This window comes from Triticum aestivum, chromosome 6B, assembly GCF_018294505.1.
Source record: "Triticum aestivum cultivar Chinese Spring chromosome 6B, IWGSC CS RefSeq v2.1, whole genome shotgun sequence".
NCBI lineage: Eukaryota > Viridiplantae > Streptophyta > Magnoliopsida > Poales > Poaceae > Triticum > Triticum aestivum.
The window spans coordinates 446,906,556-446,930,113 of record NC_057810.1 but is presented as its reverse complement, the minus strand read 5'-3'; the positions used below and the strand labels follow the sequence as shown (position 1 = coordinate 446,930,113).

Here is a 23,558-nt window from a genome sequence, read left to right as displayed (position 1 = left end):
TCTCTCTACCCGCAGGTCGCCACCGCCATGGTTCCCGGCGCCGCCCAGCCCCGCCCCCACCGGGAATGGGGTCCCCGGGGCCGGATCCGCCCGGATCCACCGCCCCTCAGCCTCCTCCTGGTCTCCCTGCCGACTGGCGCCGTCGCCGCCCCGCTGCCATGGCCGCCTCCCTCCTGCGTGCTCGTGCAGGCACACGAGGAGGAGGACAACCGAGCTCCTCCCCCATGGGCCCCGCGCCACCAGCCCGCAAGCCAGCTCCAGCCTCGGCCCAGCCCAGCTACAGCCGACCCGGGCCTGCAACCCATGGTGAGCCACCCTCTCCTAAATCCCGCACCGTGCGGCTTTTAACTATCCTACGCCCGTTCTGTTTTTTTTTTCATAAAAACCGCCAAGTCCCTTTAATTTTAGCATTTTGTGCGCCTGTTCATCGCATCATAACTCCATGCATACTGCTCCGTTCTGTGCGTGTAATACGTCAAAATGTTCACTGTGAGATGCTCTACATTTCATTCAATTGCACCATGTTCATTTAAGTTCATCTTGATGCCTGAATCATCGTTGCAAGAGTGCTATATGATGTTAATCTGCTGAAACTGTTATAACTTGATGATTTGTCATTTTTGTTGCATTTTGTGTGTGCATCATATGAGCATGAGCTCTACATGTGTTTTGATCTATGACATGCCATCTTTATAGTGGTGCCATCCATGTATTTTTGTGAGTTGTGTAGTGAGTGCATCAAGCTTGTTAAGTAGGGTACTTGTTGTTGCTGTTTTGCTAGGCTGAATCTGCTATATTATGATGCTATGTAAACCTGCTGCTACAAGTCATTCTATGCATAATCTGGAGATGTTCACTAAGAATGTTTTGTTATACATGTCATGCTTTATCCATCCATGCCCCTGGTTGCATTTACAGTCTGTTGTAGCTTGTTGTTATCATGCTCCAAAGTTGCTATATAATGTTGCTGTCAGCCTGTTAACATTAAGTTTAGTTTTGCCATGTGTTTTGCTAGTGATCCATGCACCCTATGAACTTGCTATTGCCATGCTTAGCTTCACAAACATGTATTCTTACTGTTGGTTGCCTTATCATGCCATGTAATGCCCTGTGGTGAGTGGTACAAGCTCACCAACATGCCTACTTATCATTATTCCTACCATGTCCTGTTTGCTGAATCTGTTAACGAAACTTGCTATGTTTACATGGGTGCCATCATATCTTCTGATCCTTTTTGGCTCATGGTCAGTAAGGGACTTTTGTTTTATACATTTAGTAGGTTCATGCCATGCCTTTGTTTGCCATGATAAGTTCCTGTAGCATGTTGTTTGATGGCTCTAAACATTGCAACCTAATGTTATTTCTGCTAAATCTGAAACTGTTATTATTTGCAATCTTGCCATGTGTGTTTGAGCATGTTCTAGTGATTTCTGGAGATAGCTCAGTGTTCATGTTTTGTCATGCTTTACCTGTACATCATTTTCATGCCTTTTGTTCTCATGTTGGAGTGTTGTAGCATGTTGTTTTGATGTTTGCAATATGCCTAGTTGTTGTTTTGAACAGATTGTTGCTATAACTTGTATAGGGTGTATGTGTTGAACCGTTGCTCCGTTTTAAGTGTGCTCTATACGAAACTTGCTTGATTTTGCATGTAGCTTCATATTATCATGTTGCATCCTTGTTTTGAGGTATTTGCTTGATATTTGTATGCTTTTTGCATCAATGCCATGTTTAACTTGTTTTGCTCATATCTTCTAGGTCGTAGCTCCAAATCTAATGAACTTTACATGTAACTTGACTAGAATCTCGTGTAGATAATCTAGGTGCATCTTAACTTGCTATTTAACAACTTGAACATAATGTTTATTCAGATCTGGACCAATTTCGAAATTTGCATATGAGGACTTACCGGAATTGTTATATGTTGTTCCCGGCCTCATTTAAACTTGCCTTGATGTGTTGCTCTTGTTTGCATCATCTCTTGCCATGAGTGGCTTCATGTAGCCTTGTCATGCATCATGCTTGGTTGTGCATCATGTCTTTTATATGTGTGGTGTGTTTACCATGTTGTGTGTTTCTCTTGATAGTTCCTGTTTCGTTGCGATGGTGAGGATTCGTTCGTCTACGCTTGGTTCGTCTTCGTGGCTACATCTCCTTCATGGACTCGTTCTTCTTACTTGCGGGATTTCAGGCAAGATGACCGCTACCCTGGATCTCACTACTATCATTGCTATGCTAGTTGATTCGTTCTATCGCTATGTTGCGCTACCTATCACATGTTTATCAAGCCTCCCAAAATTGCCATGTCAGCCTCTAACCTTTTCACCCTTCCTAGCAAACCATTGTTTGGCTATGTTACCGTTTTTGCCCAGCCCCTCTTATAGCGTTGTTAGTTGCAGATGAAGTTGAAGATTGCTCCATGGTGGACAGGATTATGTTGGGATATCAAAATATCTCTTATATTATTAATGCATCTATATACTTGGTAAAGGGTGGAAGACTCGGCCTTATGCCTGGTGTTTTGTTCCACTCTTGCCGCCCTAGTTTCCGTCATACCGGTGTTATGTTCCCGGATTTTGCGTTCCTTACGCGGTTGGGTGATTTATGGGACCCCCTTGACAGTTCGCTTTGAATAAAACTCCTCCAACAAGGCCCAACCTTGGTTTTACCATTTACCTCACCTAGCCCTTTTTCCCTTGGGTTTCCGGAGCCCGAGGGTCATCTTTATTTTAGCCCCCCCCCCCGGGCCAGTGCTCCTTCGAGTGTTGGTCCGAACTGAGATGCCTGCGGAGCCACCTCGGAGAAACTTGAAGTCTGGTTTTACTCGTAGCTAGTCTCATCCGGTGTTGCCCTGAGAACGAGATATGTGCAGCTCCTATCGGGATTTGTCGGTGCATCGGGCGGTTTTACTGGTCTTGTTTTACCATTGTCGAAATGTCTTGTAAACCGGGATTCCGAGTTTGATCGGGTCTTCCTGGGAGAAGGAATATTCTTCGTTGACCGCGAGAGCTTATCATGGGCTAAGTTGGGACACCCCTGCAGGATATTATCTTTCGAAAGCCATGCCCGCGGTTATGGGCAGATGAGAATTTGTTAATGTCCGGTTGTAGACAACTTGACACCAGATATGAATTAAAATGCATCAACCGCGTGTGTAGCCATGATGGTCTCTTTTCGGTGGAGTCTGGGAAGTGAACACGGTTTTGGGTTATGTCTGACGTAAGTAGGAGTTCAGGTTCACTTCTTGATCATTGCTAGCTTCACGACCATTCCGTTTGCTCTCTTCTCGCTCTTATTTGCGTATGTTAGCCACCATATCATGCTTAGTCGCTGCTGCAACCTCACCACTTTACCCCTTCCTTTCCGATTAAGCTTTGCTGGTCTTGATACCCATGGTAATGGGATTGCTGAGTCCTCGTGGCTCACAGATTACTACAACAACAGTTGCAGGTACAGGTTATGCGACAATCATGACGCGAGAGCGATGTTTGCTTGTTTCGGAGTTCTTCTTCTGCTTCTTCGTTTAGGGGATAGGTTCCAGGTCGACAGCCTGGGCTAGCAGGGTGGATGTCGTTTGAGTTTCTGTTTGTGGTTCATCCGTAGTCGGATGGTGATCTTATGTAAGATGATGTTGTATTCGTGTGGCATTGTATGCCTTTTGTATGTATCCCCATCTATTATGTAATGTTGATGTAATGATATCCACCTTGCAAAAGCGTTTCAATATGCGGGTCTATCCTTGGTGGTACCTTCGAGTTCTTCTTGGATAGGGTCGCATATTGGGAGTGACAAATAAGTTCTCTTTTGAGACATTTACTGTAATAAGTGTGTGATTGCTACTCTGTTATAAATCCTTCAAGTACTGTGCGTGTCAACATTACCGATCCAGGGATGACACTGTTACACAGAGATCAGACTGTTTAAGGTCTGGTCGCTACAGGGAGATGGCGCGAGCTCGCCCGCGTCGCCGAAAAATCGGCGGGAGGATTTCAGCTCACTTCCCGCCGAGTCCACCCCTATTTAGCCCCCTCCCTCACCGCCCCAACTCCCGCTACCATTCTTCCTCCGTTCGAGCTTTCTCGCGGACGCGCATCGGCACTGACGAGCAGGTAAGCGGCGCATCTTCATCGGCCGGCGGTCTACGGCGTCGGCGCTCCTTCACCAGCCGACGTTGATCTTTCACGACCGTCCCCCCTCGTCCTCGAGCTGCAGCCATGGCCTCTGTGAGTTCAATCCCCCTTTCTCTCTGTTCCTTCTAGCTAGATCTGATCTGTAGGTAGGGTTTGATCTAGATGCATGGTTGATTAGTGGTCTAATCTGTGAGTTGATATGGTTGATTGCCATGATGCGGTTGCAATTTATGGTAGGGCTAGATGTTGAAGCATGTGGTAGGCTAGATTAGTAGTAGAGTTTGAAGTTGAACCTTGTGCTTGTGTTGATTCGTCTTAGATCTGTGATTTGTACCTATTGGTGGTCCATTTATAGCATGTTGTTTGCTGTAGATGTATATTCGTGCTCATAGGTTGTCATGTATGCTTAGTATGATAGCAATGAACTATATGTGCTTAGTATGATAGTCATGAACCATGTACATGTATGTTGCTGCTTTCATGGATTGTCTGGTATGCTGTGTGTTATGCTTACCATCAATGCATGCTATGATTGTAGGACATGACCACGCAGACGCAAGATCTTAGTCAGGCACTTGTCCTGTCCGACAGCCAGTTTGCTCCATCTTTTGTCAAGGACTCGCAGCCTATGTCCGAGATGGCACCTGATTTAGAGGTGTTCGCGCCTGATTCCCTCTATGTGACAGTAGTGCTCGTTGAGCCAACTCCTGCTGTTGATGCTGCTGCCGCCGTCGCACTCAAGGTAGCAGCAGCAAAGGCAAAGAAGGATGGTAGGTCGAACAACATGAAGTGGCAGCCGTTCATGTCCACGTTCGTGCTGAACAACATGTGTGAGCTCATCTCTAGTGGAGTTAGGACTAACAAGGGCTTCAAGGAGGTGCACTTGAACACTGTTGCGAAGCAGGTGTTCGAGTTCTGTGGGCAGGAGGTGTCTGCCACCCAGGTGTACAACCACCTGAGGAAGTGAAGAGGTCGATGGATCCAAGTGTCCAAGCTGAGAGACCTTAGCGGCGCCTCATGGGATGAGAACACTTGCTCCATAGTTCTGGAGGCAAAGCACTACACCGGCCATGTCGCGGTTAGGTCACAGCCCTCTTCCTTTTCATACTGTCCACCATTGCCTACTCCTAATCGCAACTAACAACACTTGTGTTTCATTCTTAGGACCACCCAAGGGACGCTGAGTTCCTCAACACACCCATACAGAACTACAGCCAGATGCAACACATCTTCTCCTTCGGGCTGGCAACTGGGAAGCATGCCATGGGCTCGGGGGAGCCTCTTGGTTCTCCCATGCCAGACTTCCCTGGGACCCCGGACGTCGAGGTCCTTGATGGCCCTGACAAGCCAGCTGCGAAGCCCTTCGACAAGCCATTTTACCCCGTCCATGATAGGAAGAGGAAGAGAGGAGGCCTGATGGAGGAGGATATCAATGTCTTTTGCAGCATGACTGAGGCAGTGAAGGAGGTTGCAACAGCCATCAGGGAGTGCAAGCCCCTCGACGTCCACCCTGACCTGTATGGCGCTGTCATGACCCAGGGTGGCTTCAGTGACGAGGCTCTCATGGCAGCTCTCAGCCACCTGCTTGACAACAAGGCCCAGGGTGTTGGGTTCGTTGCCATGGCAGACGCTCACAGGGTGCTGTGGATCAGGAGCTGGTTGGGCAAGCACTACTACTAGAGTAGTGCTGCCTGTGAGCGTGCATGATCCCCGACGGTGATGGTGGTGGCGACGACGACGACGATGACGATGACGACGAACATTTTGTGTAGCTAGGGCTGAAAACAATTTGATGGTTTGTATATTTTGGTGAGGTGGTATATACTAACCCCTCACGATGATGGGAACTTATGGTGGTAGGATGACACCCTCTTTTTGATGTGGTGGTAGGTTAACATCAAGGTAGTGCTAGGTTAAACTTGTTATGCCGTATGATCATGCATGCTTTACTTCTCTTCTGCTCCATTGTTGTTTGTGTGCTACTTTGCTTGCTACTTGTGTGTTCCATTGATTTGTTGCTTCAGCTCTTGCTCTTGTGCATTGCTAAGGCAAGTGGTATGCCGTGTTCATCGGTGATGCTTCAGGGGTTTATAGTTCATGGGAAGAAGCCAATGCACAAGTGACATCGTATAGCAACAACATTTATAGAGGGTTCAAGACTAGGCAGGCAGCAGAACAAGCTTACTCCGCCTAGGTGCGAAAGCACGGAGGCAGCAGTGTTGACAGTGGCAAGGTTGGAGGTGTCAAAGTGGAAGGTGCTAAGATGGATCGTCAGTTTGGGCTGAAGCTGAAGAACTTCATCATTTTCGCCCAGTTCATCGTCATTGCTGTGTTGTGGCGTTGATGTGCTAGGTGTGATCATTATGGGTAAGCTCATCAACTAGTGTACAAGGTAAGCACAACATGTATGTTGTATGCAAGCAGACGCCGTGTTCATGTACCGCTAGAGCCAATGCATGCAACCAAACAAAGTGCACTTACGTATTATCTAATGCAGTGACACTAGATGCAGGCAACCAAACAACTTGCAAATGACGCATTAGGGTCTGTTTTTGCTCAATCAGGTTGGGTCGAGAAGTGTATGCGATGCAGGAACTGTTCACAACGACAACCAAACACACCCTAGGAGTAGAGATAAAGCAGAGCGTCCCGAGTGTCTTTTCTCTAAAGAAATAACAAAGCACAAATGGGTATGAAATCTCGTTCATGTGTTTTGCTCAGCAAACAACGGCGTGATGCGCCGTGCAACCAATCTGACAATACGTTGGTCACAAAAGTAAACCTAAACTTGGCGTGTCGATCACACCGCAAATCAGCTCGGCGCCTTCTCACTCACTCCGACCACCCCTTGCCCTTGATGTAGGCCGTGTTTTCCCCAAGTCTGTTCGCTCATATCCGCGCGCAGCCACTTGGGTGGACGAATGAATTTCCTTCTCATCTTTTGGGTGTTCGTTTGACCAAGTTTGCCAATCAGGGTCCCGCCTCTCACCGGGGTTCCAACTGGATGGTGCCAGTCGAGAAAGGAGATTAGACAAAACGGGGCTCGTGACGACTACTTGATCGGGACCAGTCAAACCCAAACCACCAACCGCCCCTTCCCTTCACGCATCTCCATGGGGTCCGAAGCCAACGGCGGCGCCGCCGCGATTGACCTGCTCCGCTCGGCGGCACCCTTCCTGCCGGACGCCGACCTCCTCCTGACGCCCGGCACGGGGCTCGTCCTCGTCGACCTCGTTAACGGCTTCTGCACCGTCGGCGCCGGGAACCTCGTGAGTTCTGCTCCCCCTCCTCTGCTCTGTTTTTGAGTATACTGGTGACGAGCCTTCGCGCGAGGTTGATCGGCTCTTGCGGGAGCTCGGTGGTCCGGTGGATGCATGCCGCCATGCCGAAAGAGTTGGAGTTTTGCTGGTTGCTCTACGATGGGGACGCGAGTGAATAGGCCAGATATCCTCTCGCAGCTTCCTCCTGTCTTGCTTCTTGGCTCTTGTTGTTCTCTTCTTGTCACTCACTTCTCGCTCCGTCTCGTGCTTATTTCTTCTCTTTTCTCTTTCTGGCCCATCTTGAATCTCCACTTTCCCTTTTCTTCCTCCCATGAATATCAATCTGCATGAAGTATTACTTGTTTTACTTATATATAAGAAAGTTGGCGTCTGCAGGCCCCCGTCACGCCGAATAAGCAGATCGAGAAGATGGTGGAGGAGTCTACCAGGCTTGCCAAGGTGTTCTGCCAGAGGAACTGGCCGGTCTTTGCGTTCCTTGATACCCACCACCCCGATAAACCCGAGCCGCCTTTTCCGCCGCACTGTATCATCGGTTCCGGTGAAGAAAACTTTGTTCCAGGTTACTCCACATTTTTCTTATTATTACTTCTCTTAAGCCTATCGCAGAGCATGTTCAGTTTCTATGAACTGATTCTTTCATGTTGAATTGGGATATGCTAAATCGATGGTTTTGGCAACCTGATAAGATATGGGAGAATGACAACAGAATACGTTCCATATCTGGATTCTGACGAAGTTCAATCTGCTATATGCAGCTCTTGAGTGGCTGGAGAATGATCCAAATGTGACAATGAGGCGCAAGGACTGTATTGATGGTTATCTTGCTTCATTTGAGAAGGATGGGTCCAATGTTTTCAGCGAGTGGGTCGCAAAGTTCCAGATCAAAACCGTAAGAGATCCTTCCTATTTAAATGTTCGGTGAAAAAAAGTGTGATCCCCGTTTATAAGTGACTCGTGAATTTGCTTGATGCAGGTTTTGGTCGTAGGAATATGCACTGACTTCTGTGTTTTGGACTTTGTGAGTTCTACTCTGGCTGCAAGAAACATTGGCCGAGTGCCCCCGTTGGAAGATGTTGTGATCTATTCCGAGGGATGTGCGACATTTGACCTCCCTGTCGAAGTAGCCAGGAGTATCAAAGGAGCTTTGGCCCATCCACAGGTACTCGGCCACTAAACTCTACTATGCATAGTCAGTGAGAGTGTAGACTTCAGAAAGAGAGTAGATAGCTTTCGTATTCTGGAGCATGTAATTTTAGCTAGTACTTCCTCCGTCCCAAAATAAGTGTCTTAACTTTGTACTAGCTCTAGTACAAATTTATACTAAGCTCAAGACACTTATTTTGAGACGGAGGGAGTATTAGGTTTTGTAAAACAGAAGACATTGAAGGAGTTCCCAGCATCCAGAGTTCATATACCATACCAAAATCCCATGCCATGTGATCCGGAGTTTTTATAGCTATATAGAACATCAACAAAGAGGAAAATTGTGTTCTGCCTAAAAAAAGTGCACTAGTTTTACATGGAAAATGCACTGTCGTGTTGGCTGCGAAGTATTTACGCGTAGAGTTCATCTGCTTTCTCTTGACCTGAAAGTCACTGCATAGGCACAACGGTAGCAAATTTGCTTTGATATCTTGTGCGTTCCCTTGCTCATTAAAAGAAAAAAACATGGACTTATAGCTAAGCTTTCATAATGATGCAGGATCTTATGCATCACATGGGACTTTACATGGCCAAATCAAGGGGTGCGAAGATAGTTGACGGAATTCTTGAAGAATAAGACTAGATCATTCATCAGGTCTGAGTCTTGCTGGAAGGACCGTGCTATAGTTCTATGTAGTCCTCCTGTTTATCCACTCTATGTAGAATAATCAGATGCTGTATCTGCCCCCTGTGCACAGACACTGTTCTATGGGCCATGCATGGTTATCTGTAATTATCCAAGCAGTAATGTTAACAAGCATTTACTTTACAGTAAGCAGAATAGATACCATTTCCAATCTGTGTTTTGGTGCCGCGTAGTTTCTATATATTCTGGGTTCCAAGGTTGTGCATCATAGAATATGAACCAATAAGCTGCTGATGAGATTGCTTGGATAGACATGGATTGGACCGGGTAGTCTCCTCGTCAGACCTCACGATGTGTGTTGCCTAGTGCCACCATATCCATGGGGCCAGGGCGTATGCTGTCCGCCGCCGAGCAACCTGCTGACGGAAAAAGGGCCTCATGGTCTGTAAGTTCACAATTACAGTTCTTCAAACAGGATCCTTTAGCTCCACCATTGGAGCAAAGCAAACGCCACATCGCACAAATGCTTTATCATTGCAATCCACCAAGGATTCATAAACAAAATCATTGGAGCAAACAAGCGTGCAGTTGTTCTTGCTATACCTATATTGCTGCTCCTGCCACAGGGAAATCTTTTGTGTTCAACTACTTTCTAATTAGATAGAATTAAAAAAAAACTGACAAGACCGGCGAACATAAATAAATGTACTCAATACAGGTCAATATTATTACAGTTTTTACAACAGTTGTACAACACTACAACAGGTCAGTCCATGCATCAGCAAACACCCGTCAATACCCCTCTCAAACAAGACAAGAGGGCTGGGTGCTAAGTTATATACAAACGAGCCATGATATTTGAGTGAGGCTGCTGGGGCATCGTCGGTTAACAGACAACCAGGACACGAAAAATTCTACCTCTTGAGCTTTTGCTGCGCTTCCAATGCAGCAGAGTCTTCTATTTCCACCCTCTAGTTTTTTCCTGCCCTAGAGGCCAGTAACTTCATGCGCCATGTGCCTCTAGGCATTCACGGGGCAGGGTGTTCCAATCCAATCGAATCCATATGTTCAATGCTTGACAAGATCTAACGGTGCTGCTGATGGTCACAAACCTGGCAGCTCCTAGCAGACCTAGGGTTTGCAAATGTGCACTGATCACAGGCCCAAATGTTCCCATCATCCATACCACGGGTTGAGCTGCCTGACTTTGAGGCTCCAACAGGTGCCTTGTTCTTGCCACTCTTGCTCTTACCGCCAAGATTCTTGGAGCTTACGGCCTTGCTACATGCACCTTGGCCGCTATGAGCTCCAACATCATTCAATCCAGACTCCAATGCACGGACCAGGTTTTCGAAATAATTGCGAGTTACGCTGTTAAATAGACAAAGAATTGTTGAGCAGAGATGAGTAGAAGAAGTGTATAGCAATGACATGAAAAGTACTGAATTAAAGCACAAGCTGCAAGAATTTTGGCAGTTATACATACGGAGAAAGACCACCACATAATTACACTTGAAACCAGTATCTTTACATGATTGTGGGAAACACTATTCTAATGTCCATATTAAGGATGATGACACCAGTTAGACAGAAACAACACTGACCAGAACAAATACACTAAGATTTTCATTACCTGGTCAATCCAGCCAACTTTGTACGGAAGTCATTAAAATCTTTAGATGGGCAGTCTGCATCGAGATAGATCTGAAGTTCTTTCTCCGCACACTGATGAAGGCGTTCCAAACCAGATTCTGCTTCACCTGAATAAGTAATAGCAAAAGGATACCCTTTAGTGATAGATACTTCGAATGGAATCTACAGTATGAAAAATACGAACCTTGAACGTATTCGAAGAACTGCCTTTTGGCATGTTCATGGTCTGGAAGGTAATAACCATATGCGTAAGTCCACTTCAATACCCGCCTACATTCAACAATCTGCAAAATGAGACCATACAGCCTGAGTGAGATGCTCAGAAAACTGAACAAAAGTACAGGCGACACTTGCTGACTAGAGTGTCATTCATACCTGTAACCATGCTTCAATTATGAACTTAAGCTGTGACTCAGGTTGGCTTTGTATGTCACTTAGCTTTTCAAGCTGTAAGGTTTACCAAACAAAATAACAGTCATTAGGTGTTGGAGAATTTTAGCATTAAATTGTGAATCCTTCTAATGACACTGCCCTGAATGACATTGCTCTGATTAAAAAGATGATGCAACCTGTAATATCAATGATGTTACAGGTATGAATGTCAGCTACCTTATCATTCTGCAGACTCTGCAGATCCCCAAGCGCCTTTTGCCTTGACTACATCATAACAAAAATAGTGCGTAAATATTGTATGTTACATGCAAAATAAGAGTTGCTAGTAGTACATTAACTATTTCATCAATCAAAATGAAAAAAACGAAGCAACAAAAAAAATATTTAGATCTTTATGTTCCTTAGCTTGGCCTACTGAAAATTAGGCTCTTTCCAATGGCGAGGAGTGGCTGCGGAAGAAACTTTAAATTGCACTGTCTTGGTTTGGCTTCCCACGATCACAGTATCACCCGGCTGCGGTCCCGTGTTATTCATCTTCATGATGGCGATGCTAATACCTCTTTCTTCCACCAACATTCCAGATATTGTAAGAAGAATAATTTTATAGCCAAGTTGAAGGTTGGTGATCAGGTCGTTACAAACCAAGGGGATAAACATGAGGCTGTGCTGAATTACTATGAAAAACCTTATTGGTTCGTCTCAGGTTCGGGATTTTTCCTTGGACCTCTCAGTTTTTCACTTCCAGCAGCATGATTTGGTTTCTTTGGAGGAACCTTTTTCGGAGGATGAAGTGTGGGCAACCATCAAAGACTTGCCGTTTGATAAAGCACCTGGACCTGACGGGCTTGCTGGTTGTTTTATAAGTCATGTTGGGAAATTATCAAAGTGGACCTACTGCTAGCTCTCTCAGCTGATCATCATGGTCATGTGTCCAAATTCAGACTTCTCAACTCTCCTCATCTCCCTTCTGCCGAAGAAGGTCAATGCCATCCAGGTGAGACTTCCGGCCCATAAGCCTTATCCACAGTTTTGCCAAACTGGTTGCTAAGCTCATGGCCAATCGCCTTGCACCCTTGCTGCCTGATTTGGTGCCTGTAAACCAATCTGCTTTTGTCAAGGGAAGGAGAATTCATGACAGTTTTCTCCTTGTTCAACAAATGGCAAAATGTTTGCACCAACGAAAGGAGCCTCACATTTTACTCAAACTGGATATATAGAAAGCCTTTTGATTCCGTATCTTGGCCTTTCCTCATTGAGGTTTTAAAGCATTTAGGTTTTGGTCAACGTTCAATTCCACATGTTTGCTGCTCTCCACATCTTCCCTTAGTTCCTAGTCAATGGTGGGCCGGATGAGCACATCTTCCATCATCGTGGCCTCCAATCAAGGTGACCCCCTATCCCCTATGTTATTTATCCTTGTGATGGATGTCTTGAACTCTTGTGAACTGGGCTGCTCATGTGGGTTTGCTGCAACCAGTTTCTATGCTGATGATGTAGTGATGTTTCTCCGGCCTGCTGCAAATGACCTCACTAACATCAGGCAACTTCTGGACATTTTTGACCATGCCTCAGGTCTTGTGACCAATATGTCCAAGAGCTCGTTACCCCAATTCAGTGCAAGGATGAAGATATGGAGGTCGTATCCAGCAGTTTATCTTGTGATATTAAGCACTTCCCTTGCACCTATTTGGGTCTCCCACTCACGGTCAAGAAGCCTTCCGAGGCAGACCCCCACCCTCTTGTTGATAAGGTTGCTAACAATCTCCCTGGACGAAAGGCATCACCCATGAATCGTACTAGTCGGTTTGTTGTGACGGTATGAGTTGTACTTTCTACCATTCCTATTTATCTCATGATTGCGTTGGGCCTTCCCAAATGGGTTATCAAGGCCATTGATAAGCGGTGTAGGGGGTTTCTTTGGAAGTGCCAGGAAAAGGCTAATGGGGGCAACTGCCTTGATTCCCGGGAGCGAGTCCAGCGACCAACCCAATAGGGTGGTCTTGGTATTCCTAACCTTCAACGTTGGGTTATGGCTGCAGAAAACTGGCGCGGATCACCCATGGTCCGGTTTGCCCGTCCTCGTTCCTCGAAATGCTCTGGCTTTGTTCTGTGTCGCTGTTGAGTCAATTGTTGGAAATGGGCAGACCACTTTGTTCTTGTCTGATTGATGGCTTCAGGAGATCTCCAAACCTTTTCAAGCTGATCTCCAAAAGAGTGGTCAAGCAGCACACTGTGGCTCAAGCTCTAACGGAGCGGAGATGGGTCGCAGACATCAAGGGCGCCCTTACTGTCCAAGTGCTAACTGAATACCTTCAGTTTTGGGATTAAGTGGAGGGACTGCACCTTCAACAGGATGTTCCTGATCAGCACCATTGGCGGTTTACGCGTTCGGGATTGTACTCATGCAAATCAGCATACAAGGCTTTCTTTATTGGTGCGATGAGATTCGCCCCTTGGAAGAGAATCCGGTGGACCTGAGCTCCTTTGCACTTAAGCTATTTATTTGGCTTGCCATCAATAATCAGTACTGGACAGTAGACCGCCTGGACAAAAGGGGGTTGCCGCACCCGGCTGCATGCCCCTTGTGCGATCAAGTTGAGGAGTCAATTCAGCACATCCTTGTATCGTGCGTCTTTTCCAGGCAGGTCTGGTCTCATTCATTCTCCAAAGATTAGGCGTAATTGCTATTGCTTCGCAACCCACCACTGGCCAGTTCTCAAGCTGGTGAGGTCAAGCTCTCATTCAAGTTTCCAAAGAACTCTTGAAAGGGCTTACCTCCTCATTGTCTTGGTGGCGTGGGAAATATGGAAACATCAGAACGATTGCGTTTTCAATGGCGCTAGACCAAATGTTTCCGTGTTGTTGCTGAGTGCTAACAGTTGCTAACGAGTTCGCCCTCTGGTGTTCAGTTGGAGCTTTGGTGCTTCGGGGGCTTTTCTTTGGGATGCTTACCTTGGACGTTTAGGCTCGTCCTTTGTCTGATTTTGGCCGTTTTGTTTTTTGTGTGGTGAGAGTTCTTATTTGTTCCTTTGGGTTGTGTTTGAGGTGTTTGGGTCAACGGAGTTTCTACCCGCATCCTTGTACTTATTTCTTTCTTCTTATTGAAATGATATGCAGCTCTCCTGCGTTTCGAGAGAGAAACAAGCATCAATATTCTATTCTTTGACCCTACCACACTGAGATCTTAAAAACTCGAAATATCCTACATACAGCATTGTCTTCGACCGTAAATGAACTCCTGGCAAGTTTGACAAGCAAAGAAACCACCACTACAACTAAGAACAGTATAGCAGTCATTCAAGCACCACTTCCAACTTCCAAGTTGGCTTAGTACTGATTTGTACATTATGCACCCATGATATTCGTGAGCTCATTGCTAAGCTGACAACGTATATTACCACCCAAAGGTTCACTCACGATTCACCACTACATGATAAGAAATTATCTCATCTGTTGGATTGGGAGTTACATGCCTAGGCTATCTTGAGTGCATAGGAAATGTTTAGGAGTTTAGCTCACTATTTACCCACTTAAGACCTGACATTAAAGGAGTGGCAATGCTGCTAACTGAGTTGAAAATCACTTACTGACTGATTGGCTGCCCATCGCTCATAGTAATGTGTATATCTCTCGAGGGAATTCTTTGCCATTTCTCTTCTCCTTTCAGAATCATCAAACTATAACAGAAATGTAGAAGGAAGGAATTAGCATAAATAATTTAATGATACAATAACTTGATGTTCATGACTAGGTGAACCATTACCGCTCCCTCTTGCCTTGCTGCCTCATAACGGTTACAAGCATAAAAACCACCTGTCCTCTCCCCGTGATCTGACCATGGACCAAGACAAAGCCTGCATTCACAGCATAATGTGTCAACTATCTAAAATGGCAAAAAACTATAAGCAGAAGTGTAGCAGCAATGTGATTGTGTACCAGCAGAATTCAAATTTACATGGCGGTGTGCACGTAATGTGCATGCAGCCCTGGTTTTTTTCAATAGGCCGCTTGCACTTGGGACAAGGCTTCGAATTAGCTAGTATCCTGGAAAACAGAACCAACAGGTGGTGAAGAAAGAAAAAAGGTATAGTTGCTAGTCAAAACAACTCGAAGTAAAAACATACTATATCTGCACAGATGCAGCATTCCATTGACTGAACAACAACACCATTATGTTTTTTAAACATAACAACACCATTATGTTAGTAAAGAAATGGGAAAAGAATAGCACAAACTAAGCAAAAAAGTCTAGGGAGTGCTCATCAGACCCTAGAAGGATACATGTTAGGAAGAACACTAGTGGGGGTGAAATGGAACAATTTAGAGAAGCCAAAAATAGAGATATGTGAGAGAAAGAAAAGGCTTTGCAGTCCAATTTGCAGATCACGTACGCCGGGTATCTACAACAAGCATTTTTGTGAAGAAACCTAATTTGGTTCAGTAAGGAAATATGACAAGTAGAATTTCAAAAGAAACGCAAGGTAGTAACTGGTAAGCAATAGGGAAGTGGAGAGAATGAGCAAATAGTTGGTAGAGTAGACAACTTGCTAGTGTGCGTCTTATTCCATTAGCAATTAGATATAACAAAAAAGATGGTTAAAGACCAGATGGGCCGGTATACATGTTACACAAACATACCCATGTCAAAGCTTGGCACACTTGGAAATCAGAGATAGTAATACTTCATTGACATGACCATGCTGTTGGACAGACAATGCGAAATTTGGGAGAAGACGTACCAGTTCATATTCTCGGATTCCGCACTATTCTTGAGAATCCATTTGGAAACTGTGGAACAGTCTACAGGGCGATGAGCTTCCTCCGTGCACTGAAAAAAATCACACGACTTCTTAATTCTAAGCTCGACTGAACATATCACAAATAAGCTACAGCCAGAAATACTCACGTTCCAACAGAACCCGTAAGAACAGCCACATGAAACATCATAGCTGCCACTGCCAACGACAAATTCCACAGCATATTCGCAGCCAGGAGCAGGACACCATTTTGTCTGTTTAACATAAATGACAGTGATAATTGAGGTGCAAATCAGAAGGTGATAGTAGACAGCAGTAAAATGCACAAGACATTTAAGCATTTTTTTCAGTTATCTACCAACAAGAAATTCTGATATATAAAATCAAATACAAAGAAAAAAATAGGTGCCAGAACAAAGGATTGCGCAATGCCAAATTCTGAATCCTTTGGCCAGGTGTGGCCGTCACCACCCTTCCCCTAACTGAGCAGCACTTGGTGCTCGGAAAAGAAATTTTGAATTCAGATATAATTCAGAAAGATATGGACTTACTTTTCTATTATCTTCAATGTAAGATCTGCAAAGATATCGTTCATACTTCCCCTTATCCTCGTCACTAGCAAATAAATTAACCATATCTTGTCCAACAGCAGCAGAACAGGATGGATCAGGACATCTCAACATCAAACATCCTGGACCATCATTTATAGCTGTGCTAATATAGCCTGTCAATGAAACCGAAAATTTAATCAGCACCAACTGAACATTAAAGCTAAAATCTTCAAACATTGCATTTAATTACAAGAAAAAGGTTATATTAGATGTAAGATAAACTGAAAGCATTCCATGAAACGATGGAACAAAAACTCAAATCGTTATGAAATGATAAAATTGAAACACAGGGCATATAGACTAAATGGTTCACAAAGTATGCAAAAAAACTAAAAAGGAACCAAATTGCAAGAGGAGAATAAGGATGGCATCATGTTGAAACACTGGAAAACTGATATTTGTCTTTGGACATGACATTTGGTTTTGTTATGAGTTATTCTAGATTTCTAGTTAAGTGACCAAAGAAAAATATAGAATGTTAAATTGGAAATCTATGGACTTTTTATCTACTCAATTTCAAAATGGTTCAAACAGGTAATAATATACTATCCAATATAGAACTCCAAACGGCTAGATCCTAGAGCATTCAAATACAGCATTTATGCCCAACAAGTGATATTATTGCATATAAGAAATGAGAACCACAAAAAAAATGTTATCAATTTGGAGGAGCATGGTCAATGTTGTGCAACAATAACACTGCAGGCTTGCAACCTATCAGGAAAAAGCATAATACATTTGTTTGTGTTCACGCTATAGGAAAAAGCATAATAAATTTGTTTGTGTTCACGCATGACTATAAATTTCCACCAATGCTTCTTTCAGAAAAACATATTCAGGAACACACTGATTGAGGAAGATATGCTCACATGCAGCTACGGTAAACATCTATGTGTTCAGTCAGAAGAAAAATCAAGGGTAACTTAATAGATAGTTAGGCACACTTTGGTCCATCACCAAGCGTATTCATGGCACAATTATCTAGGCAAGGGCAGTGTAAAGTATGACCATCCAAAGCAAGGGGATAACGAGAGAACGAACCTCTCCAACATACACCACAGAAAGGATGCCCACATGAAGCAGCACCCATTGACTCACGTGGACAACTTTCGAAGCAAATCCCACACGTAAGCTGTTAAAGGATAGATAAGTAATGTAAGAAGTGGAGTTTATATGCACATGACCTACATGTACAGGAATGTTTTCATTAGCATGTCTAGTCTAGAACATAAAAGGGTGCAAGCCCATCCCTTTGCCGCAAGCATTGAAAATAACAAGCCTATTGTTCAACATTTTCTCCAGCAAAATACAGGTTACCAGGCAGGTCATACTAACTCCACGGGTTACAAAATATACAGGCAATCCAATAATATAAACGTCAACTAGAAGAATACTATATTGTCCAAAGGGGGGAATATGCTTGGGCAACAGAGCAAAAATAAAAAAATAGTGAGCCTTACTTCTCTTTCATTTGGCATTTCATTTTGCTTCTCCGGTAAACCAACGGCAGTACGAACTCGTGCTTCATCAACAAACCACTCGTCATGCACCTTACTAACGCTCCTGCAAGAAGAAACTTTATAATGCCTTTACAGAAAGGAAATATTGTGAGCAACATAAACTAAATATCACCGCCTACAGAAGCTGTCACAAAAAAGGAGATACAAGCAGCGCTGCCATCGAGAAGGAAGGGCCAAAGAAGTATGATCCTAATATAGCAGTATCTCATTCACCTGCACCTATTTTGTGCTTAAACTTGGATAAAAGTAACTATTTAAGCATGCAACTACCATGCCAGATGTAATGATGCCTATTACCAGTTATAACTGCGAAGAAGGGCGCAAGCTTCTGATTTCGAAATTGAAAGAACAGTTGAAACCCGATTCATGTCATCTGCTTGATGTTGCTTTATGTCAGTTTCACTCAGTACACTGTAGTTTTGCTGGAATATAAACAAGAAAATAGTAGTAAGATAAACATAGATATAAGGTGAAATGAACACCTAAGAACCACATAAGCTGAGTACGGCCAGTTCATTGCTAGATTAAATGGAGAGAAAGAAAGTTAATCTTGGTCAAACCAGCATGTAGTTAGTAAATAAAAATCCTTTGGCGGTAAAATCTGACTATTTAACAGGTACATACACCAAAAATCACCAACTCATGGAGTACATAAGCAGAAAAAAATCTAGGCAAAAGAAAAGCGAAATAAGAATTCTGTTGGTTGTATTTTTCACGTCCAGGAAGAAATTTGCTACTCCCTCCGTTCACTTTTATAAGTCGTTTCAGACAACTGAAATTGACCTGCTTTGCACACTGTCTGAAATATCTTCAACGCCTTATAAAAGTGAACAGAGGGAGTACAACCTTACGATTTCAAGTATATTATTCAACCTCGAAGAACACATGGAACCATGTGCAGAGAGAGAAGCTTGGATTGACTTGCGACTGATGACATGTGTTTACATGCTAATAGCCTAAACCTCAATACATTGCCGACCAAAATATACCCTGGAGGCCCGGACTTTATGTGTCAAAGGTCCCAAAAAAAGCAATATTGTTAAAAAAAATTGGGTTTGTTAACTCTATTTGTGTGGCACAATACCGATATCATTACAATTCTACAATAATATAGGCTTCTACGTTCAAAAGCTACCTGGATTGCAGCAACGATTATACCAAATTTAAGCATTGTGTGCACAGTGGCACACTCAGTGAGGTGGGCCATCCAAAAGTGTAGTCAAATTTGGCTACAAATCAAACGGCCTCAAATCTAGCTTCGTGACTTTTCACTTCTTTGCTAACTATATGTATTTCCCATCATTGACCATTTGCATATAACCCTCTTCTTGACCAACCATCTGAACTGAACGCAGCTCAAGGTCATCCATAATAGATCAAAGAGGGAAGTGAGAAAATCTGCTGTTAAACTGGAGTTTGTAAGGAAAACAAGAGGAGAAGAGTGGATATCGGAGGGTGGGGGGCGGTGGTAGAGGAAGATGCAAACGAGGGTATTAAAAGCTGGACATTTCATTTATCATAGAAACTTTGTAGAGGCTAAATTGGTTCATTTTTTATAAAGGATTTAATGCTCCATGTCCAAATCAGTAGATCTTGGACTTGCTATAATTTAACATCATCATGCAAGATGAACGCCTATGTAAGTTAACTATGCACTTCCAAACAATATTCCATAACCAGAAAAGTAACTTGTCTGGTTACTTGATTGCGTAAGCAAAGAAAATACCAGCCCTTTGGTGCTCTATGTTAAGCAACACTGCAACACTTTACACGGTCGGCTATTGCAGATTGGACAGCACTTGATGCACTCACATCACAACGCTTCAGAATGCAAGTACATCAGACGAAAGTGTGAATAATATCTAGAAAACATATCATGACAAAATGACGGTATACTGAATGTCAATTCTGTTTCACGAAGAAAGTACACCAAAAAATATATCACAACATCGTATGAAGGAACATTTTTCTGTTTGCATCTGATTAAAACTGAAAATCAGTATGAATGGGAAGTGCACTAACGAATGGAAGATGTGTTCAATCCTATCAATTTAAGTTCTGCATAAGGGAGGAACAAAAATCTAACCCCGAATCAACACGCTAGAGTTGTGTACCATAAGCTTCAAAAGCTTTTCTTTCCCTAATCGTTTCATCTCTTGATATTTAGACAGAATATCACTACAAATAGTGAATCAGAACGAAATAAATTTAACGACCTGTGCCAAGATCATGCAAGGTACCCTATTTCATAGTTTGAAGCTAGAAGAGTACTTGCATCCCACATAGAAATTTCCATCGACTGTGAGTAAGTAAACACTAAGTAAGACTCGTGTATTCACCTAATTAGTATGATCTGCAAATTAATCACCATCTTTTGGCTAGAGCTATCAAATCATACATTAAAAAACTGCCAGCTCCAATCAAATCAGCAAGCTGCAGGAAACCTCCCAAAATCAGATTCAGAAACATACCATTTAGACTGGTATATCCTTGCATCAGGGTAGCATGTCAGTACATGCCTAATACATAAAGGGCAGCCCGGTGCATGTAGCTCCCGCTTGCGCAGGGTCGGGGAAGGGTCTGACCACTTTGGGTCTATAGTAGGCAGCCTTTCCCTACATTTCTGTAAGAGGCTGTTTCCAGGACTTGAAGTACATGCCTAATACATACTAACCATTATTTAGTCCCCAGTTTAGAAGTTTTCCTTTGCATGCTTTCCAACAGTCCCACCCTAAACACCGCTCTCCCTGTCATGCTACATTCCATTACCACTTATTACCAGCAACCAAAACTGGAATCATAAAGCAATGCGACACACTGAATTACAAGCTACAACACAAAGTGAATTTCGCATGCCAGGACACCAGTCGCAGCTAGCACCTATCTGATAACCAGAAGTAATTTATCAGGAATACTCGGCTTGTCTTTTCCTACCGTAGGACATAAATAGAACCACCCTCCGGTTTATATAAGCACATTTCATCCATGGGAAGGACTCTGATCGAGCTCTTCGTCCACGCCAGGCAATCACACAGGCAACCGAAAGCAATATCTAGATCATCCAACCAGTCACATTTCTATCCACTATTTATATATAGTAGTATACGCGAGAGCATTTCTGTCCACATCATCCAACCTATCGTCTCGGGGCAGACAGACCACCGACACATGGCCGCTCCGGCGCTGCTGCATCTCCCATTCCATCTCGAACAAGCAATTTCTATACTGGGACCGACCGGACGCCAATCGATGATCACCTGCTGCCTGTGGGAGATTAGGTCATCCGAGTCATCGGAGTCGCGGTCGGCGAAGTCGTAGTCCGCGTCCCCGTCGTCGCTGAGGGCGAGGCCCGCCTCGCCGCCGCTGTAGAAGTCCTCGTCGGCGGAGTCGCGCGTGTCGTCCTCTGAATCCATCGCCGCCGCCGCGCGCGCCGGAGCCTCGAGAGCGACCCGGATCGGGCGGATCGGAGCCGCGCCCCACCGTTTGGATGGAACAAGCGGCTCGGATTCGGGGGAGGGACGGGAGCTGGGGAGGAGGAAAGGGGTGGAGCGGAGGAAGACGTGGAGGGGGAACGGGGGAGGAAGAGGATGGGTGGGATTCGCTCGGGGGCAGAGGAAGCCGCGAGCTTTCTCCTTCCTTGTTTGTTTCCGCACGTTTTCTTTCTCGCGTGTAATTGCTATTTTCTGCTTCTCTGGTAACAACAGTGCTTTCCAGACGGAACCTTTTCCTTTCATGGGAAGGAATCTTGCGCTGCACCAGAAAGGGAGGTATGAATCTTCACTTCACAAACAGGAGTGCCTCGTCCCTCAAAATGAACAAATCTGGCCCTTATCTCAAACTTCAACACAAAATGACCCCAATCTAAAAACATTTTATAAAATGGCCCTCTTTCCGGCCTAGGGCACCATGCCAAATAGCATGACGCCATAGCCCGGGGCGTCATGCTATCTAGCATGGCGCCCTAGCCCCGAGCGTCATGCAAAAGGGGCTATTTCGTGAAAATAATTTAGATTGGAGCCATTTTGTGTTAAAGTTTCAGATAAGGGTCGGTTTTGTTCATTTTCACTCCAAATACCTCTTTGCCATGCCACAGCTCAGGGCAACGGTCTTTCGGGGCAACTCTAAACGGACGTCCGTTTTGTTCGGATTTCATTTGTTTAGAGACGGCAATGGGACAGTGTTCGTTCGGATTTGTCGATGTGTCGGCCGTGTGTCCAACGCGCGGCCTCATCTTGGCCGCATGCCCGCGTCTCGTTCGTATACATTTTTTGCCTCATTTGCTATACTCCATCAACAATTTTTGATACATTGTAGTATATTCATCAAATCTTGATTAGAATAGTAAGACCAAAGAAATAAGAACCACAAGTAGACATTTAAAAGATGTTCAATTTCCATAACTGGTCCCAAATGTTGGATTAGTATTTTCTCAATACCTTCATTGTTGATCTGCGGATTCTCGATCTTGTATACTTCTTTCTTCTTCGATTTCAAAGAAGTAGACATTGCTTCTTCGTATCTAGTCTCATCTCTAGCCTTTATTCTAGAAACAAGTTGAGGGACATCTCTCAAATTGTGTTCTATTCATAGATCGATGTATTCTTCTTCCCAATACCAAACGTTGCATCCATCCTACAAAAAACAATTGAGTATAAGCAAAGTGCTATCCAAAATGCGTCGAATCTGGGAGCACAACTGAAGCTAAACTAACACATACCCCATTGTTTTTTCACTTGACGGACACCCATCGGGATGTTCCGGCATTGTAGACACGCGACCCACGACCTTCCGTGTATAGTCGTTGCACTTTACGAGTGGCAACGGTGCGCCGACGAGCCTTTGGGCCAGCACCGAGCCAGGACGACGACAAATGGTGTATTTGCCGACGAACCAGCGACGGGGCCTGGTACCCGGCCAGTCCATGGCACGGCGCGCCTCAGGCAGCAGCCGAGTACGCTCAGATCCGGTTGGATCCACTCCAAATCCGGCGGCCGGATGCGCTGGCATCAGGCGGGCGGGTAAAAGATCAAGGATGTCGCCTAGAGGGTGGTGAATAGGCGCTTTAGAATAATTACGATTTAGGCTTGAACAAATGCGGAATAAACCTAGCGGTTAAATTGTCAAGCACAAAACCTACAACAACTAGGCTCACCTATGTGCACCAACAACTTATGCTAAGCAAGATAAACAACTAGGTGATAGCAAGATATATGACAAGAAACAATATGGCTATCACAAAGTAAAGTGCATAAGTAAAGGGCTCGGGTAAGAGATAACCGAGGCACGCTGAGACGACGATGTATCCTGAAGTTCACACCCTTGCGGATGCTAATCTCTGTTTAGAGCGGTGTGGAGGCACAATGCTCCCTAATATGCCACTAGGGCTACCGTAATCTCCTCACGCCCTCGCACAATGCAAGATGT

The 23,558-nt window shown here is 44.5% G+C and overlaps 2 protein-coding genes across 2 annotated transcripts; one reads left to right on the top strand and one right to left on the bottom strand.

Annotated features, from left to right (window-relative positions):
• The first annotated feature begins 7,075 nt into the window (after nt 1-7,075).
• LOC123137407 (nicotinamidase 1) lies at nt 7,076-9,413 on the top strand. The gene is made up of 5 exons (XM_044557158.1): nt 7,076-7,399; nt 7,787-7,970; nt 8,167-8,300; nt 8,385-8,570; nt 9,114-9,413. The coding sequence occupies exons 1-5, from the start codon at nt 7,244-7,246 to the stop codon at nt 9,189-9,191; spliced, it is 738 nt and encodes a 245-aa protein (XP_044413093.1). The 5' UTR covers nt 7,076-7,243; the 3' UTR covers nt 9,192-9,413.
• Nucleotides 9,414-9,891: 478 nt separating this feature from the next.
• Nucleotides 9,892-21,860, bottom strand: LOC123137406 (probable E3 ubiquitin-protein ligase ARI8). The gene is made up of 15 exons (XM_044557156.1): nt 21,392-21,860; nt 18,432-18,556; nt 18,075-18,177; nt 17,656-17,746; nt 16,555-16,727; nt 16,153-16,257; nt 15,986-16,074; nt 15,183-15,290; nt 15,010-15,100; nt 14,834-14,923; nt 11,463-11,510; nt 11,229-11,300; nt 11,038-11,137; nt 10,834-10,960; nt 9,892-10,571 (listed from the first exon to the last, which is right to left on the bottom strand). The coding sequence occupies exons 1-15, from the start codon at nt 21,545-21,547 to the stop codon at nt 10,286-10,288; spliced, it is 1,764 nt and encodes a 587-aa protein (XP_044413091.1). The 5' UTR covers nt 21,548-21,860; the 3' UTR covers nt 9,892-10,285.
• Nucleotides 21,861-23,558: the final 1,698 nt, after the last annotated feature.